Raw genomic sequence first — 19341 nt, 5'->3', positions numbered from 1 at the left:
TTTTCCCCACCGGGGTCCATGGAGATGTGCGGTGCAGCTGTGGCACAACCTGGGCACCCTGCGCTCCCATGATTTCTCAGCATCTCCTTCCCTTCCCAGTGGACGACGCCGTCATGGACAACGTCAGGCAGATCTTCGGCTTCGAGAGCAACAAGAAGAACCTGGTGGATCCCTTTGTGGAAGTCAGCTTCGCCGGCAAGACGGTGAGCGGGGCGACCTCCCCGGGGCTGCGGGGCTGGGGCGGTAGCTCTGCACGGGGATGGTTTGGTCCCAATGTGGGGAAAATTTGGTCCTTCACTTTGCTGGAGCATTTGCCGGGGTCCCATCACTCTTGTTACACCCCATCCTCCCCCTCCACGTCGCAGTGTCCCAAAGGCAGGGGCTGAGAGCAGCCCAGCCGATGTCCCCAGCCGTGTCCCCGTGCCATGGTGACACACCAGACCCAGACACAGGTGCTGGGCTGCACCGGAGCAATTTCTTTGCTGGGCTCTTTGTGGTGCTATTGCATTAGGAATGTGGCTGGAGAAGCTGAGCTCCCAGGGAAGGGACAGAGGAAGGTGACAGCGCAGCTGCGGAGGGTTCTGCTGCTCTTTGTGCTGCCTGAAGTGCGCGGCTGCTGTCCCCATGCCACCAAATGTCCCCCTGGGAGCAGTCAGGGAGTGGAGGTGACTCGAGTGGCTTTGCAGAGCCCTGTCCCACTCCCTTTGCTGCTGAGTCCCCTCCAGTGCCTTTGCCAAGTGATGTCCCCATGAGCCGCTGCTCATCTTTTGATCTGCACGAAAGGGCCAGGAGTCTCCCCTGCCCATACATCTTCCCCTGGGGAGGGACACAAGCTCAGGACATTATCCTGAGCAAACACAGCGAGAAGGGGGTGAGGTTTCAGTGGTCCCAAGGGGAAGATGAGGTCCCCAAGCAGCCCAGAGCATCCTCTGCCTCAGCACAGAGCGGGTGCTGAGCCCCCCAGGTCACCCATCAGATGGGGTCTGTATTTTGGGGATCTGAGCTTCCAGCTCCAGGGACGTGGCGTGTGGCAGCCCAGCCGTGAGCTGGAAGTGCTGGGGTGACACTGAAGGGGTCTGGGGAACAATTTCTTCCCCAAAGGGCTGTGGGGCATTGAACAGGCTGCCCAGGGCAGTGCTGGAGTCACCATCCCTGGAGGGCTGGACAGACGGACATGAGGTTCTCAGGACATGGGGCAGGGACAGGGCTGGGATAACAATTGGACTCGATGATCTTGAGGGGCTTTTCCAACCAAAATGGTTCTGTTCTGTGATGTTGCCCCTCCAGCTCCACTCCAGGATCCTGGAGAAGAACGCCAACCCCCAGTGGAACCAGTGCCTGACGCTGCCGGCCATGGTGAGCGTGGGTGTCCCTGCAGCCCCCCCAAACCCGCACTCTCCCCACCACTCACCGCTCCTCTCCCCCCTCTTTTCCCAGTTCCCGTCCATGTGTGAGAAGATGAGGATCCGGGTGACCGACTGGTGCGTGGGGAGGGGGTCACGGGGAGGGTGCCCGTGGGGAGAGCGGAGCTGGAGGAGTGGGATGGGCAGCGGGACACCCCACGGGTGAACCCCCCATGTCCACAGCGTGATGGCATCGCAGTGCGATGGCATCGCGGGTTGTGTTGCAGGGACCGTCTGACGCACAACGATGTCATCGGCACTGCCCACCTCTGCATGTCCAAGATCTCGGCCCCCGGCGGGGAGCTGGAGGGTAAGGGGGGCGGCAGGACGGGGTTTGGGGTGCATGGCCGCGGAGGAGCCCTGCATGATCCCGGCTGCAGGTTGGTGTTGGCTTGGGGGATGTCACCGCTGCTGTGGTCCCAAGACACTGTGCGGGGAGATGCTGGGGGTTGCTGCATCCCATGGTCTGTGTTCTGGTTGGACCTGGTCCCGCCTGCTTTGTGGTTTTGAAGAACTTCAGGTCATCGGGCTTCAGGTTGGGCTGTTCATCCTGGAGAGGAGAAGTGCCGGGGAGACCTTATTGCGGCCTTTCCAGACTTAAAAGGGGCTGATAAGAAAGATGGGGACAGACTTTTGAGCAAGGTCTGTTGTGATAGGACAAGGGGTGATGGTTTTAAACTAAAGGAGGGAGATTCAGGCTGGACGTGAGGAAGAAAGTTTTGACACTGGGGGTGATGAGAGCCTGGCCCAGGTTGGCCAGAGAGGTGGGGGATGAACCATCCCTGAGACATCCCAGGCCAGGCTGGACGGGGCTCTGAGCACCCTGAGCTGGTGAAGATGTCCCTGTCATGGCAGGGGGGGCACTTGGGGCTGGGAAGGTCCCTGCAACCCCACCTGTTCTCTGCCTCTATGATCCCAGCGGTGTTGGGATGGTGGGGGTTGCAGAGCTGCCCTCACCAGAGGTTTTGCTTCTCTTTCCTTGTGGAGCGGAGGTGACCGTCTCCTCTGTGTGGCTGGTGACAGGCAGTGGTGGCACCAGCGCTGGAACATGCCACGTCCCGCCTGTGCGTGTCCCCACCGGCCTCTCAGGTGGCGTTTAGAGGCTGTCGTGCTGTGGGGTTCAGGTCTAGCTGAGGGTGCTGTTTCAAGTCCCAGGGACATTCTGAAGCAAAGGACCACCATGGAGGTGCCTGCAGGTCTTGGGGGGGTGACACCGACATGTCACCTGTGCCAAGCAGGATGGCAGGGAGGGGGACACTCTTGTGGGGCTGGCTACCAAGAGCCAGGACAGGTCCAGGAGCAACATCTGCCCTAATCTGCATGAGCATCTCCTGCTGCTAATGAGCTTCTGTGACACTTGCAGCCCCATGGGGACTCCTCACCTTGGCTTTGTGCATCCCTGAGAGCCTTGGGTGTCCTGCAGCCCCCCACCCCACCGCGAGCATCCCCATGACATGGGGACATGGGACAGGGCTGGCGGCAGCCGCGCGTCCCGCAGCCCAAACCCCCCAGCGCTGCCCGGCCGTGCATGCGGTGCTGGGGTTGGGGTGCAGGACCCTTCTCCATCGAGGTGCTTGTGTGTCCACCCCCATCTTCTCCAGTTAAAACGCAGCTCCTGGGCTGGGCTGGAGAGAGAGAGAGAGGCTGGGAGGAGGAGGAGGCTGCCGGGGTCTGCCCGCCCCACCCCAGCACCGGGACCTGCTGGGTCCCGAGGAGACACCGGGGAACCGCAGCTCCCCATGGGCCCATCCAGCTGCAGCGGTTCCCAAATCCCCCCATTTCACCCCAATCCCGCAGCCTCCGGGGAGGGTGATGGGGCTATTCCACAACCTCCTGCTTTCTCTCTCTGTCTCTCCCGTGTCTGTTGGCACCAAAAGCCCACGAGAGCATCCATAACCCTCCATCCTCCCTCCTGCTCTTCCCCCTGCCTGTCCTGACCTCTCTCCATCTCTTTGTGCCTCAGATGAGTTTCCTGCTCTCGCGAAGCCTCTGAAAGCCGCAGACCGTACGTCTCCTTAACCTCTCGGTTTGCAATCACCGCTTTGGGTAACGGTTTTGCTGGTTCAGATGCCGTCAGCACTGGAGCCTTGGCCAGAGCTTCGGGAGCATCAGCCAGGCCAGGCTGGACGGGGCTCTGAGCAACCTGGGCTGGTGCAGATGTCCCTGCCCATGGCAGGGGGGGCACTGGGGAGCTGGGAAGGTCCCTTCAACCCCAACCATTCTATGATTCCATGATTTCTGGCCCTTCACTGCTCCTTCTTCTCAAGGTTTCATAAAAATGAGCTGTTCTCTTCCAAGCACTCTTACTGCCATAGGGAGAGCACAGGGCCTTCTCCTTGGCTGGTGTAAATCCCATGCACCAGTTCATACCAGCAAAGCAATTCCCCTTCTTTAGGGACCCTTCCTGGGACTGGGGGGCTCTGTGCTGTCTGCACAGCCCCAAACCCGCCTTGTCTTTCTGCTGCAAAAAGATGAACTGGTGAGGGGCTGGAGCACAAGTGTGATGGAGCGGCTGAGGGACCTGGGGGTTCAGCTGGAGAACAGGAGCTGAGGGGAGACCTTCTGATCTCTGAACTGCCTGAAAGGAGCTTGGAGCCAGGGGGGTCGGGCTCTGCTCCCCAGGAACAAGCGCCAGGACCAGAGGAAACGGCCTCAAGTTGTGCCAGGGGAGGTTGAGGTTGGATCTGGGAACAATTTCTTCCCCAAAGGGCTGTGGGGCATTGAACAGGCTGCCCAGGGCAGTGCTGGAGTCACCATCCCTGGAGGGCTGGACAGACGGACATGAGGTTCTCAGGACAGGGGGCAGGGACAGGGTGGGTTATGGTTGGACTCCATGAGCTTGAGGGGCTTTTCCATCCAAAATGATTCTGTGATTCTAAGCAGTTGTAGGACTCAAAGGGGGTGAAAAAATTGCAGCATTTTGTGGCTTCCAGACACACGTGTGTGGTCCTCGTGGTTCTGCAGCGAAGCCCCATGGGACACATCCCCGAGGTGCCTTCAGCGCTCTCTAACAGCTCTTTTCCCCCTTGGTCCCCAGCGGATGACGGGCTCGGGTTCCTGCCGACCTTCGGTCCCTGCTACATCAACCTCTACGGCAGCCCCCGCGAGTTCACCGGCTTCCCCGACCCCTACGAGACTCTCAATTTAGGAAAGGTGACGTCGCCTTCTTTCCAGCAGAACCTCAACTAAACCACCACCCCCTCCTCGCCAAAATAACGCTGCTATTAACCCAAACTGGCTTTGTTATTAGGATCCTGCGCCGCGTTCTCTGCCCCTGGCTCTTCCCGCTGGCTAAACCCTTCCTGATGTCTCTGCGCTGCCCAAACGCTCTCCACCTTCGAGGCGCTTGTGGAAATGCTTTGCCTGTTCTCCTTCCTCTGCAACAAAGCCCTTTGGAGGCAAACACAGGTCTCAGCCATGGGGAGGGGACGCCGGGGTCTGACGCCTGTCCCTGGTTCTGCCCCAAGGGCGAAGGAGTGGCGTATCGCGGCAGGATGCTGGTGGAGCTGGAGACCAAACTGGTGGAGCACGTGGAGCAGAAGGTGGAGGACATTTCCGCGGACGACATCCTGCGGGTGGAGGTAACGGGGTCTCCGTGGGGCATCTGTCCCCGTGGGCTCTGGGTTTGTTTCTCTGGCATGTGGGCCATGGGGGTGGTGTTGGTCCTGGATGGTTGAGTTCCCATTGAGTGGTTGGTGAGCTCGTGGGTCTTGTCTCCTCCTGTGTTTCCATCCCAAGGTGTCCACCTTGCTCCATCTGAGCTGCTGTAGAGAGCAGACCATGGAGAGCATAGAGGGGTGGGAGATTTGCTCCAGCAGGACCCCAATCCCAACTTGAGCCTTATGGCACATGTGCTCCTTTTGCTCCTTTCTTCAGGTTTAAACTGCATTTTTTAAGGAAAGTTCTGGCCTTCTCATTTGTCAGGTTTTTTCCTAAATATCTTGCCCAAAATTCCCTCGCTGCGACATAAGCTTTTCCTCCCCACAAGAAACTCTTCCATCTCGGAGGCCCCGCTGAGCTGGTGTGGGCCAGGGTGGTGGAGGGTGTGTGTAGGGTGGTGGTGGTGGTGTCTCCTCTATGGACATGGTCCCATGCCCATTGCAGAAGTACCTGCGCCGTCGGAAGTACTCGCTTTTCGCTGCCTTCTACTCAGCCACCATGCTCCAGGACGTGGACGATGCCATCCAGTTTGAAGTCAGCATCGGCAACTATGGCAACAAATTTGACAACACCTGCTTGCCCTTGGCCTCCACCACCCAGTACAGCCGGGCCGTCTTCGATGGTGAGCAATGTGGTGGGGAGCGAGCGCTGGACGGGCCGTCTCCATCCCTGGAGGTGTCCACAACCCAACTGGACGTGGTCCTGGACAACCTGCTCAAGGTGGCCCTGCTTGAGCAGGGCTTGGGCCAGATGACCCCAGAGGTCCTTGCCCACCTCAACCATGCTGTGAAGGGGGAATATGTGACTAAGGAGGACTAGGGAAGGCAGGACTACTTCTTTCAGCTCTGTGTTGGCTTCAAGTAGTTTTCGGACAGCACCTTGGTGCTAAGAGTGCCGTTTGTCTTCAAGGGCGAGCCAAAGCTTTGGGGTGGCCTTTCCTCTCACTGTGCTGTGAGATGTCCTCACCCACCTGGGGCTGTTCTGGTTTCTGCCCTCACTGCTCTGCAGGAGCTGCTGCAGCCACGGAGGTTGATCTCTTTGGACCTTGGGGTGCATCGCTCTGTTGCACGTGGGTTTGGGGGACATAAGCTCCATCTTCCTGCCCCAAAAGAGCCAAAAGATGGGCTTCTGCCCAAGAGCAGATGCTGCACTGCTCGTCTTCAACTCCGTCCTGGTCCTGAAGAGCAAGGTCCCCCGTCACCCCAATGTCAGGAGTTCACCCGTGTGCTGTCACCTCCAGGTTGTCAGTATTACTACCTGCCCTGGGGCAACGTGAAGCCCGTGGTGGTGTTGTCATCCTACTGGGAAGACATCAGCTATCGGACCGACGCTCAAAATCTTCTCCACCACGCGGCGGACAGGCTGGTGAGTGGCGCGGTGGTAGGGAGCATTGTCCCCTCCTTCCTGGGGACAGGGAGGGGACAGAGGCCATCTCCAGGCTGGGTCAGGTTGGGGGCTGGTGTCTCTTGTACTGTGGTGGGGAAATCTGTTGTGTCCTGAGAGCCCTGCTCAGCCTGTGGAGTAATGGGACCATCCTCATCCCCACCGGGGTGACACTGAGGGGTCAATGGTGCTTTGCCTTGCCACCCACCTGCCCGCTGGTACAGGCACAGGAGGCAGGGACCTTCCTGAGCTATTGATGGGATTTCTTGCCCTATTTCCCCATCATTTCCCCCAGAGCTCCAACAGGAGCAAAACCAAAGGTGCAGAGCCCTGGTGGGCCCCAGGCTGGAGGTTGTGATCGTGGGGAGCAGCCCCAGGAGGGGGCCGCCCTGGGGTGCAGGGGGTCCCGCTGTGCAGCTCCTCTTCCCACCTGTCATGCAGGAAGCCAACCTGGAGAAGGTCCACCTTGCCCTCAAGGCCAACTGCTCGCCCAGCGAGCTGGACGCGCTGGGTGCCCAGCTCATGGATGACGTTATCGCCGACTGCAGGTATTTCTGCCCGTTCTGACTGCGAACCTTTCCATGCCCTTTACTGCAAGAGAGCTTATTTATCTTGGAAGGGACAAGTCCTTTTCATTTCTTTTTTCTCTGAAAAACACGGGTCGTTTGCTAACGTTTGCTTCCAAAGCTGCCGAGCCAAGGCAGGGAGTTGACAAGGTGACGTTTAAGGCAAGTCATAAATCCCCGGGCTCGGTGTGAGGGCTGCAGGCGGGCGTGCTCAATGGGCACCTTTGTGTCGGGGCAGGAGCTGGAGCCGCCCGGCCGGGGACGGTGGGGCTGGTGGGTGAGGAGCCACCTCTGGGGCTTCTGGATTGAGCTCTTGTGTGTCCATCGTGTAGGAGGCACCTGTGCAGAGCACCCAAAGGGGTCATGTGTCCCATGGCTGTGTGGCACTGAGCCCCTCTGTCCCCATGGGCAGCACCACCAGTGTCTGAGAGAGCTGGGGGGTTCAGCTGGAGAAAAGAAGCTCCAGGGAGACCTTTGTGCGGCCGTTCCGGACTTAAAAGGGGCTGATAAGAAAGATGGGGACAGACTTTTGGGCAGGGCCTGTTGTGATAGGACAAGGTGTGATGGTTTAAACTAAAGGAGGGAGATTCAGGCTGGACATGAGGAAGGAATTGTTGTCCCTGAGGGTGGTGAGAGCCTGGCCCAGGTTGGCCAGAGAGGTGGTGGATGAACCATCCCTGAGACATCCCAGGCCAGGCTGGACGGGGCTCTGAGCAACCTGAGCTGGTGAAGATGTCCCTGTCATGGCAGGGGGGGCACTGGGGGGCTGGGAAGGGCCCTTCAAACCCAAACTATTCCATGATTCTATGATCTGCTGTTGCTTTGCCTTTTTAATGAGGAACAATTTCTTCCCCAAAGGGCTGTGGGGCATTGGAACAGGCTGCCCAGGGCAGTGCTGGAGTCACCATCCCTGGAGGGCTGGACAGACGGACATGAGGTTCTCAGGACACAGGGCAGAGCTGGGGTTGGGTAACAGGTGAACTCGATCATCTTGAGGGGCTTTTCCAACCAAAATGATCCCATGATCCCACGATTCTATAGGCAGCTCAGGAGGTGCCCATCCTCTTGCTCCATGGTGGCAGAGCCCTTGGGGAAGGACAATGCCGTGAGCTGCTGGGGAGCCCAGCGTGTCCTTCAGGGGACGGTGTCACCCTGCATGACCCACCGTCCCTGCGCAGGTGGCACCTCGGGTCCGGCTTGTCCACCACCCTCATCTTCTCTTCTTGCTTGTGCTTTCTCCTCGTTTGCTGGATGCGGGAGTCAGACTCGCTGATCTCAGGTCCTCCCAGGTCTCTCTGAAGTTGCCACCACCTTAATCCCTGAGTCAGTCCTTCCAGTCCTCTGATCCCCCTGAACACAGACAGTTCCTTTGGTTTTAGGCTTTTAATGGGGGCACCTCCATCTTTTTGCCCCTTTTTTTTTTTCATTACTTCACGGTATTTTTACTTTTCATTTGGTGGAGTCCATGGTCTTTTCCATTTTCCCCTTCGAGCACAATTTACCTTCGTTTGACCATCATGGTTGTCTCTGACATGGGGCACATGTCTCCAGGAACGTGGTATCTTCTACCTGTTCCCATGCTGCCTGTTGGATTTAACCCTTTCTGCTGCTCCTTTTCACACCTGTTTAATATTTTCCTCCTTTTCACATTGTTTTACAGTTAAGCTTTCTGAACTTAAACTCAGCTGCAGTGAGGATATTTAGTTTTGGTTTTACTTTTTCCTTTATTCTTGTTCCTGCCAGAACCTTGAAGCGCATTCTCATTTGTGCCGAGCGGTGTTTATTTGGTGGGTGCGCAGCGTCCTCCCCGCACACCATTGACAGAGTGGGAGCTCAGCTCGTTAGCAGCTCCCTCGTAATGAATCCATAAATGAAGCGTGGACACAAAACTGAGTTCACCGGCTGCGATCGGTGTTTTAATTGAGCTCCTGGCACAGGTTGCTACTAAGCGATTTGATTAATTAGCAACACCCGCAGCGCCCCAGCTCTCTTTGGGAATAACAGCAAACCCAGTTCTCATAAGAGAAATGAAATTTAATTAGCAAGTTTGGCCAGACCGGGTTATTAACCTGGGCCAACCTGCACTGACACCGTCCCAGGCAGATAGATATCAGTGTCTGTCCATGGCACGTTTTGATGAGCATCAGCAGGGAGGACCCCTTGTCCTTCTTATTTATCACGCAATTAAAAGGGGATTTACAGATCCCAGTCCCAGCCCCAGGGGGGAACGCTCTGGGTCAGGAGCTGGGAGCAAGAAAAACATCAATAACAGCAGCAGCGTAAATCACCGCGTTTTGCAGGAAATCCTCGAAGTGGCTCAGCGCAGCGAGGATCCTCCAGACTCCTCAAACATTTCTCTAGCAGCTTGGCTCAATTTAGATTAAAATACATGTGTGCGCGGCTCAGCCCGGGCCCCGTCCCGCCTGCTGCGGGTGATGCTGCAGCTGCGGTTTGAAGCTCCTTCGCTCTTGGCATTGCCATGTTCCCCAAATGGCTTGGTAACCATTCGTAAACTTGCTGAAAAGGAGGAGAAACAATACTAAAAGAAGCGAGGAAAAGCGCCGGGAGAGGGAGAGGGAGCTGCTAATGCCTCTGCCCGTCCCCGCAGCCTGAGCCTGCCCGACGTGCTGGGGAAGGCGGCCAGCACCCACCTGGACCAGAACATGTACCGCTTCCGCAGCTCCAACCTGGAGCAGATGGTCAAGGCCGCCCTGAAGCTCAAGCACGAGGACTCGAGCCTGGCGGTGGCCCTGGAGCAGGCGGAGGACTGGCTGGCCAGGCTGAAGGCCATGGCCGAGGAGGTAACGGTGGCGCCAGGAGCTGCTTTTTGCCTGGGAGGGGACTCGTTCTGCCCTGAGCTCGCTGCCATGGGGCTGTTCTGGTGCGTTGGCTGTGAGCAATCACCCGGCAATCGTTTAGATTGGATATTAGGGAAAAATTATTCATGGAAAGGGCTGTGGGGCATTGGAACAGGCTGCCCGGGGCAGTGCTGGAGTCACCAGCCCTGGAGGGCTGGACAGACGGACATGAGGTTCTCAGGACATGGGGCAGGGACAGGGCTGGGGGAACGGGTGGACTTCATGACTTTGAAGGTGTTTTCCAACCAATTGATTCTATGCCCTTGGCTGGCTGTGGAGGACAGGACTTGGGGAAATGTGGGGTTGCGCTGCCTTGGCCAGATCCCGATGGGACCCGGAGCTGCTGAGATGGCGTTTGGGTGGACTGGTCTCCCCCCATGGGCTTGTGAGGGCAGCAGGACTCGCGACACGGCCAATCTCCCACCTCCCCCGTCCCTCCATGGCCGATGGTCAGAGCCCCCTGGTCAGACGCTACATCTTTGGTGTTTTCCAGCCCCAAAACAGCCTGCCCGACATAGTGATCTGGATGCTGCAGGGGGACAAGCGCGTGGCGTACGCCCGCGTGCCGGCCCACCAGGTCCTGTTCTCCAGGAACATCTCCGGCTGCTGCGGCAAGAACTGCGGGAAGCTGCAGACCATCTTCCTCAAGGTACCTCGGCTTACCATGGATATGCACACCTCAGACCCATTTCTGAAATATTTTCCCCTAAAAACACACATATATATATAAAAGGATAAAATTGTGCAGGGAAACCTGAAATCCCAACCCAACAGGCTGCATACAGGCTGCATTAACCCATGCGTGCCCAGGGCTTTGGGCACCTCCAGCCCCAGTTTTGACCCAGTTGAAGCTGGTTCCTTCACAGTGAGAAACTGGCGATGCTTCTGGTGGAGCTCAGCTGCCCTTTGCATCCATCAGCAGTGAATAGTGTATTTTTTCATATATTGGGGTGGGACTAGATGGCCTTAGAAGGTCCCTTCCAACCCAAACTATTCTATGGGTGTCCCAGCCACACACAGAAGCTCTGAGCACCGGGGTTGGAAGCTCCTCTGGATCATCCCCAAAGTGTTGATGTCGCAGTTCTCAGGGATGCTTCGTGTCCCGTGTACCCCACATCTCCCCGGGCCTCATCCCCACCGCCCCAGCCTTGCATCCTGAGCAACCCCCATTAATATTGCCCTCGAGGACATTGATCATGGATCGATGGGCTGAGGCCAGTTGTCTGAGGGTCACCAAGGCCAAGTGCCAGGTCCTGTGCTTGGGTCACAACAACCCCATGAATGCTCCAGGCTGGGGAGGAGCGGCTGGAAAAGGCCCTGGGGGTGTTGGTGCCAGCGGCTGAACATGAGCCAGCGCGTGCCCAGGTGGCCAAGAGGCCACCAGCATCCTGGCTGGTACCAGCACTGGGGTGGCCAGCAGGCCCAGGGCAGCGACCGTCCCTGTGCTGGGACCTGGGGAGGCCAAACCATGAATTCGGGGGGCAGTTTTGGGCCCTCACAGCAAGAAACCCTTGAGGTGCTGGAGCGAGTGGAGAGAAGGGAACGGAGCTGGTGAGGGGCTGGAGCACAAGTGTGATGGAGCGGCTGAGGGACCTGGGGGTTCAGCTGGAGAACAGGAGCTGAGGGGAGACCTTCTGATCTCTGAACTGCCTGAAAGGAGCTTGGAGCCAGGGGGGTCGGGCTCTGCTCCCCAGGAACAAGTGCCAGGAGCAGAGGAAACAGCCTCAAGTTGCGCCAGGGGAGGTTGAGGTTGGATGTGGGAACAATTTCTTCCCCAAAGGGCTGTGGGGCATTGAACAGGCTGCCCAGGGCAGTGCTGGAGTCACCAGCCCTGGAGGGCTGGACAGACGGACATGAGGTTCTCAGGACACGGGGCAGGGACAGGGCTGGGGGAACGGGTGGACTGGATGAGCTTGAGGGGCTTTTCCAAGCAAAGTGCTTGTGTGATGCTGTGACGCTAACGGGGCTCTGCCTTGGGCAGTACCCCCAGGAGGAGGCGATGGGGCCCAGGATCCCAGCCCAGCTGCGGGTCCAGCTCTGGTTCGGGCTGTCGGTCGATGAGAAGGAGTTCAACCAGTTTGCCGAGGGGAAGCTCTCCGTCTTTGCCGAAACTGTGAGTATCTCACCAGGACCCCCCTAAAGGGATTTTTTTCTCTCTGACATGGGCAGCAGCTCCACCATGGATGGGAGGGCTGGGCTGGACCATGGGTGAGAGTGCCACCAGGTGAGGGTCACATCAGCCCCTGCCAACTGCGAGAAGAGCTGTTTCCACCAGCATTCAGCCAGAAAAGCTGGGGAGTAGGTTGATGATGAGCAGTGAAGCCTCACCGGGGCTCCACACCTCCTTGTACCTGCTGGGGGGAAATGTGGAGCGCCCATGGGGCAGGGCTGGTGGGGGCACGGCTGTTCCCAGGAGATCTGTCCTCAGGATGGGACCTGCCAGGAGTGGATTATTCATAGGATTTCATAAGGATTATTCATGGGATTTTGTGCCTCCAACTCAAAAACCTTTCGGCTTTTGCTCCTCCAGTATGAGAACCAGACCAAGCTGGCGCTGGTGGGGAACTGGGGCACCACCGGCCTGACCTACCCCAAATACTCAGATGTCACCGGCAAGATCAAGCTGCCCAAGGACAGCTTCCGTCCCTCCACGGGCTGGACCTGGGCCGGGGACTGGTTCATCTGCCCGGAGAAGACGTGAGTGATGGATTTCTGCAAAGAGCAGAGCTGGGCGGGCTGTCACGGGCACCCCAAAACCTGAGCAGGTGGGAAGCTGGTGGCAAGGTGACTCAGAAAGCTGGATGGAGATCTGAGGTGCCTTGGGGCTTCCTCATCCGCCTGCGCTGCCCTGGGTAGGCAATGGGGTTAATGCAAGCGCATCGTTGCTGCGCTGGGTGATGGACCTGGGGTGGTGGGTGCTGGACATGACGACCCCAGCACCCAGATCACCAGGGTGCCTGTGGAAGCCTCACACTGAGGAGCTTTGGTGGTGGGATCCCAGCAGGGCACTGAGGGGACGAAGGATGCTCAGCACAGCTCTGTCGCCTTGCACTGGATTTACAGCTGGTGATTTGGGTTCCTGAGGTCTTGTGGGAGCTTTGCTTGGTTCCTCTGGGGTGGGAGAGGTTCAGGAGGCAAAGTATGCACTGGGGTGGCATGGGAGGACACGAGAAGATGGAGGACACAAGGCCGTGCTGGGAGGGAGCCCCTGATGTCCCCCATCTCCCCGGGGTGCAGGTTGCTGCACGATGTGGACGCCGGGCACCTGAGCTTCGTGGAGGAAGTGTTTGAGAACCAGGTCCGGCTGCCGGGAGGCCAGTGGATCCACATGTCCGATGCCTACAGCGACGTGGTAAGGACCAAGCGGGTGGGGTCCGAGCCCCCACCCCAGGCTGCGCTGGGAGAAACAACCTGGGGGGCTCCAGGGAGATTCAGGCATCTGCTGGGCATCATTTGGTTGAAAACCCTCCTGTGTCCTGCAGAACGGGGAGAAGGTCCTGCCTAAGGATGAGATTGAGTGTCCTCCTGGCTGGAAATGGGAAGACTTGGAGTGGGACACGGATCTCAACAGAGCTGTGGATGAGAAAGGTACCGGGAAGCAGTTTGGGGCATCCGTCCTGTTTTCATCCTCCTCACTCTGCCCATCGTGGTGTTTCCTTCCACGGTCCCACCCAGCACCAGGGATGATAATGTCCCCTTTGTCACGGTGTGGGCTGCCCCATGGGCTCCAGGAGGAGGGGGTCAGGCCCTGGGGGTGCCCTGTCCCCCGTGATCTGGATGAGGCTGGGGCTGTGCGGACAACCACAGACACAGCCCTTTCCTTGCTGCTGGGGAAAGGCCAGGATGTTCTTCTGGAAGATCTTGTTCATCTTCTGGTGGAAGAAAGAGAGGAAGTATCAGGCCAGAGAGCATCTGAGATGGTCACAAGCACTGGGGCTGCCCGAGGAAGGAAGGACAGAGAGCAGAGTCCCCAGGCTGTGACCCTGAGCCAAGGGCTGGTGGGACACCATGAGTCCCTCACCTGGGCATCCTCAGCGGGACATCACCCTTGGGTGGCAGCATGAGCAGGTCCTTATCTGTGTGGACCAGCAAACTGGGAAAGTGGATGGTGCCTGGACAAACCTTTGCTGATAAAGCTGTTCCAACCTGGACATGGGACGTGGTTTAGTGCTAGGCTGAGGTTATGGTTGGACTCCATGAGCTTTAGGGTCTCTTCCAACCAAAAGGATTCTGTGTATGAAGAGAAAGTACCAAGTGGGAGGTGAGTTGGGGGGCGCTTCCCCCTCCTTCACCCAGGTGTCCCCTCCTCCCCAAGGCTGGGAATACGGCATCACCATCCCGCCGGACCGCAAGCCCAAGGCCTGGGTGCCGGCCGAGAAGATGTACCACACCAACCGGCGCCGGCGCTGGGTGCGGCTGCGCCGGCGGGACCTGGCGCAGATGGAGGCCATGAGGAAGGTAGGACGGGGCCGGGGTTGGGTCCGTGTCCCTGTCTGTCCATGGTGGAGGTGCTGGTGGCCTCGGTCTCTGTGCTGGAGGAGCAGCCACCTCTGTGGTTTCCGCCATGGGGCGAACATCTCCCAGAGGTGCGGACCCTGCGGGGACGCTTGGCTGCGCTGTGGGGTGGGACAGGTACCTCCGGCAGTGCCACGAGCAGCTCGGTCCCGTCTGTCCCCTGTCCCAGTCCTGCTTCCCTCTAGGTGGTGCCATTGGACAGCAAATGCCACCGTGCTCTGCTGATCCTCCCCCAGCCGGCTCCCCAGACACTTTCCAGCACTTGTTTTCTGGATGATTGTGCCTGGAAAGCATCGGGACATCCCTCTCACCCCATTTGCCAAAAAGATGCGAGTGTCACAGGGAGGTGACACAACTTTAGGGAGAAAAAGCCATCATGGGCTTGTGACTGATGTCCCGTGGTGGCCCAGGGGTGACGAGGGTGGTGGCAGAGAGGAGGGCAGGCTGGGAAGATGGAGATGCTGGTGCCACCCAGGCCTGGGCAGGATCTGGCCCTCAGCCCACCGAGACCCTTCTGCGGGTGGGGGTCACCCCAGGGACGGGTGAGGGGGTGATTCCCCATGGTCATGGTTTGAACTAAAGGAGGGAGATTCAGTCTGGACACGAGGAAGGAATTGTTGCCCTGAGGGTGGTGAGAGCCTGGCCCAGGTACCCAGAGAGGTGGTGGATGAACCATCCCTGAGACATCCCAGGCCAGGCTGGACGGGGCTCTGAGCACCCTGAGCTGGTGCAGATGTCCCTGTCATGGCAGCGGGGGCAGTGGGAGCTGGGAAGGTCCCTCCAACGCAAACTATTCTGTGATTCTAAGCAGGAGATATGGGGAGACAGAGTGGGACACATAGCAGCTCAAAGAGGCTGGACCTTGGGCACCACCCTGGTCCCAGAGTGCCCCAAAACGTCCTTGTCCCTTGTCTATGCTGGGGTCCCATCACTCACCTGCAGAGGGGCCATGGAGTGGTGTGACTGAGCCCCCTCGAGCCCCAGTGTGTCCTTTCTGAGCAGCACAAGCAGGAGGAGCTGGACGGGGAGGGCTGGGAATACGCTTCGCTCTTCGGCTGGCGCTTCCACCTCAAGTATCGCCGGACAGACACCTTCCGCCGCCGGCGCTGGAGGCGCAGGATGGAGCCGCTGGAGCGCACCGGGGCCGCCGCCGTCTTCGCCTTGGAGGGGGCGCTGGTAGGTACCCGCCCTTCCCCCGGAATTTCTTGGGCCCCTCAGGCCAAGAAAGGGCTTGAGGTGCTGGAGAGAGTGGAGAGAAGGGACCAGAGCTGGTGAGGGGCTGGAGCACAAGTGTGATGGAGCGGCTGAGGGACCTGGGGGTTCAGCTGGAGAACAGGAGCTGAGGGGAGACCTTCTGATCTCTGAACTGCCTGAAAGGAGCTTGGAGCCAGGGGGGTCGGGCTCTGCTCCCCAGGAACAAGCGCCAGGAGCAGAGGAAACGGCCTCAAGTTGCGCCAGGGGAGGTTGAGGTTGGATCTGGGGACCAATTTCTTCCCCAAAGGGCTATGGGGCGTTGAACAGGCTGCCCAGGGCAGTGCTGGAGTCACCAGCCCTGGAGGGCTGGACAGACGGACATGAGGTTCTCAGGACATGGGGCAGGGACAGGGTGGGTCATGGTTGGACTGGATGAGGAGCTTTTCCAAGCAAAACGATTCTGTGATTCTATGCAAACCACTGCGTGGGTTGGAGCCCACTCGGGTCTGCTCCACCCTCTGTCCCATCCCAGGGAGCAGAGCAAAGCTCCTGATCTGCTGCTGGTTATCTACCACTTGTTATCTGCCGCCTGCACCCGCTGCTGCGTGTTGAGCTCATGTTCTGGCTTTCTTAATCCCCTGGATTTCATAATCCTTTGGCTTTCCCAATAACTAAATGAGAATCAACTCCAGCAGCACAAAGCCCCTATTATAGTGCTTTTATTTTTTCCCCTGTTTGGCTTTTTTCCCCTTTTTCTCTGCTCTGTCCTTCCCCCCCGTCCAGCGCTCGAGCCCCTTTGGGACACAAGCAGCCCCGTGGCCCTTGTGCTCATCAGCCCCGAGCCCCATCCTGGGGGGTCCCGGCTTCTCCCCCTTCATCTTGGGCCCTGTTGATGCAGTTTTTGGCCAGGTGCTCCATCCCCCTGCATCTCGGCAGCAGCAAGCAGGAGGATTTAGCTGGAAAACACTCTAATGCAGTGTGTGTCCATGTGTCCCCACGTGTCCCCACGTGGCTGTAGGACCCCCGTGCCCTTTCTCTGGCCACAGGAGGTGGGTGTGGGGTGTGTGATGGAGCTGCCCTGTGTCTCTGCTCAGTCGTGCTGAAGCAATGAGAAAAAACCCCATTAAAATGGCAATTTAGCCAGTTTGGCATATTTTCCAGGCATTTCTTAGAGCTGGAGTGCCCAGTTCTTCGCAGTCTCCCGAATCTCTTATTCATCTTTGCGCCCAAGTTGCATCTATAGTATTTATTATATGATCACATAACACATCCAGTTCACTACAGGCTGTTTCAAAAAGACGGACCCGATCTCAAAGCAGTACATTTTTCCGTGGCAACATGTTGCATTTGCACAGAAATTTACAAACAGTTTAATGAGCTGATCAGGTTTATAAAACGCTCTGTGTTCCCCCCACCTGCCGTACGGACAACAGCGGGACGATGGTTGAGCTCGTTCCCTACGTGATTCTGTTGTTTGAGGTCATCCAGATTAACCGCTAATGGTGGCACAAAACCACAGCATTCGATGTGTCCCCCCATGGAAAAAGTGGCAGGGTGTGATGTCTGGGGGCCAAAATGTTGTACCAAGTCTTGTCCTGTGCCAGCTTGAGGCAGTGGGTCCATCTGTTTGCAACACCCTGGATTTTGCACGTTTTCTAACTGGAAGCAATCCTAGCGAAACAAGCCAAAAGGAGGTGTTGTGCCATGCCCTGTGGTGCCCTGCCTCACTTTTCTCCCTCCCCTTCCCCAGCAAACGCCGCTCGAAATGTCACTGCTGCTCTGTACGACCCCAATGCAAACAGCCAGTTCCCTGGCGCTGAGCAAATGCCTTGTTGAGGTCTTCAGTCCCTCCCGCTGCCCCTTCCCGCTCAGCACAGGCGGTCGGGAGGGACAGAAGGACCGAGAGAAGAGAGTGGGAGAAATTAAACATGTTTTACTAATGCTACTAATAAGAATAGCGAAAATAATACAAAATATACAAAACCAATCTGCAAAGTCCCAACAACTGCAGAGCCGGCACCTGAAGTCCTGGACTGGACTCTGAGCCAACCGGAGCTGGATTCAGTCTGTCACTGGCCTCAGTTCGCAAGGACGACTCGCAAGGTCCTCTCCTAATGTCGCCATAGGGAAAAGGGACGAGATCCTCCTGATCTCCCACTTTTATATGAAGTATCAGGTGAATGGGATGGAATACTCAGTTGGTCAGTTTTTGGTCACCTGTTTCTCTTTGCCCCTCTCGCAATCATTCTCATCCATTCTTACCAATGACATTGCATATCATTGCTGTGTCTGCCAAAACATGGGTCTGGCTTTTTAGAAAAGTGCAGCTAAGATGAAGCCGACAGGCAAATTCACTAAAAGAGCAGCTTGTTTTTAACAAAACCAGGACATGCCTGAACCACCATTCCCTGTTGGGATGTCAGCAGGACAGCAGGACCCCCTGGGTGCCCGCGGCCCCGGGGAAGCAGCAGGACCCCCAAGGGGCCCGGGCGGGTGATCCCCGGCAGCTGATTTCCTTCAGGTGGGGGACCCTGGGGACACTGTCCCCACAGCTGGGGAGGGACAGCGGCAGGTGGGTCCCAGGGCTCCGCTCTGCGTTCCCCTCGCAGTGGGTCATTCTGACCCGCCTCCCCGCCCTCGTATTTTGGGGTTACTGGCCGCATTTTTGGTGGTTTCTTGCTTTTCTGTGGCTTGCTTTATGAAGTCTTGCCATACTTGCTGGTTTTGCAGCTTCATGCCTTTCAATCTCTCTTCTCTCGCTTGAACCACTTACATATTTTTCCAGGATGCTCCATCCCAAAATAATCCCTAAATTTCCATAACGTCTCCCATCCAACGACCCCAGATGTGCACAGAGTCGACCCCTCCATCCGAGGGAGCTGGGGCTCGGCGTGATGCCGTGGGGCTGGGGTCGGGCTGGGGGTGACATGGCACCGAGGGTGGGACAATCCGAGCGGGTGCTGAGGGCTGGGAAGGGTGGGCGCTGATTTTTCTCTATATCTATTTCTCGCAGTTTTTAAATGCAGAGGGGAGCGGTGTCAGGGCTGCAGGGTCACCTGCATGGGGCAGCCGCTGGAGTCTGAGCTGCTGCTGATCACACCAAAGCAGAATGAAGATAAAGAATAAAGGACAGGGAGCCTGGAGCATCCCCAGCTCAGGTTTTACGCATGCACAGAGGACAAATATCTCATGCATTTTACCCCTGACCTCAGTGAGCTCTGTATTTTTATTCAAAAGAAGGAATTCAGGAGGAGAACTGGGTCTCCAATTTAGAACCTTGAGAAGAAGCCTAAAAAACTGCCCTGGGGTGTGTGTAAGACACTCTGGAGACACAACATGTAGCTACCAAATCCTCCTGCAGCCCCTCCTGTCTGTTCCATCCCGTTCCCGTTATCTGCCGCCTTCTCTGTTAATTGCCACCTTCTCCCCAAAAGGCACCTGTGCAGTTTTGGGGTGGTGGCTGCGGGTTGGCATCCAGTGGAGGAGCCGTATGGCGCTGCAGCGAAAACGAAGCAGAATTACAGTGCAAAGTCAGAACAAGCCAACAGCCCAAGTGCTGATTCCCTGAGCTATTCTGGAGGGTTAATGAACAGCAGTGAAGTGATACCAAACGGGACCAGCAGGAATGTGCTGGGATGCAGGAAGGCGTGGATGCTGCTTGGGGTTTCTGGGTCTCACTTTTCCCGGTGATGCTCATCATCCATCACTCCAACCTTACCTAACCGAGCGGTCATTGCCTCTAAGACGTGCTGAACCCCAACA

General features: G+C 57.6%; 1 protein-coding gene across 1 annotated transcript in view; it reads left to right on the top strand.

Moving 5' to 3' along the window:
• The window catches only part of DYSF (dysferlin), a gene marked incomplete at both ends in the record, with an annotated part of 93799 nt that overhangs the window by 12898 nt on the left and 61560 nt on the right, over positions 1-19341 (top strand). Inside the window, 18 exon segments of the mRNA XM_080343877.1 lie at positions 100-203; positions 1288-1356; positions 1438-1481; positions 1631-1713; positions 3367-3408; positions 4441-4556; positions 4871-4984; positions 5508-5685; positions 6304-6428; positions 6888-6994; positions 9621-9813; positions 10364-10519; positions 11852-11983; positions 12401-12567; positions 13108-13222; positions 13353-13458; positions 14186-14328; positions 15388-15561. Coding sequence (XP_080200003.1) covers positions 100-203; positions 1288-1356; positions 1438-1481; positions 1631-1713; positions 3367-3408; positions 4441-4556; positions 4871-4984; positions 5508-5685; positions 6304-6428; positions 6888-6994; positions 9621-9813; positions 10364-10519; positions 11852-11983; positions 12401-12567; positions 13108-13222; positions 13353-13458; positions 14186-14328; positions 15388-15561 — 2168 coding nt within the window.

Source organism: Nesoenas mayeri, assembly GCF_963082525.1.
Source record: "Nesoenas mayeri genome assembly, chromosome: 4".
Classification (NCBI taxonomy): Eukaryota; Metazoa; Chordata; class Aves; order Columbiformes; family Columbidae; genus Nesoenas; species Nesoenas mayeri.
This window is presented reverse-complemented; position numbering and strand designations above follow the sequence as displayed.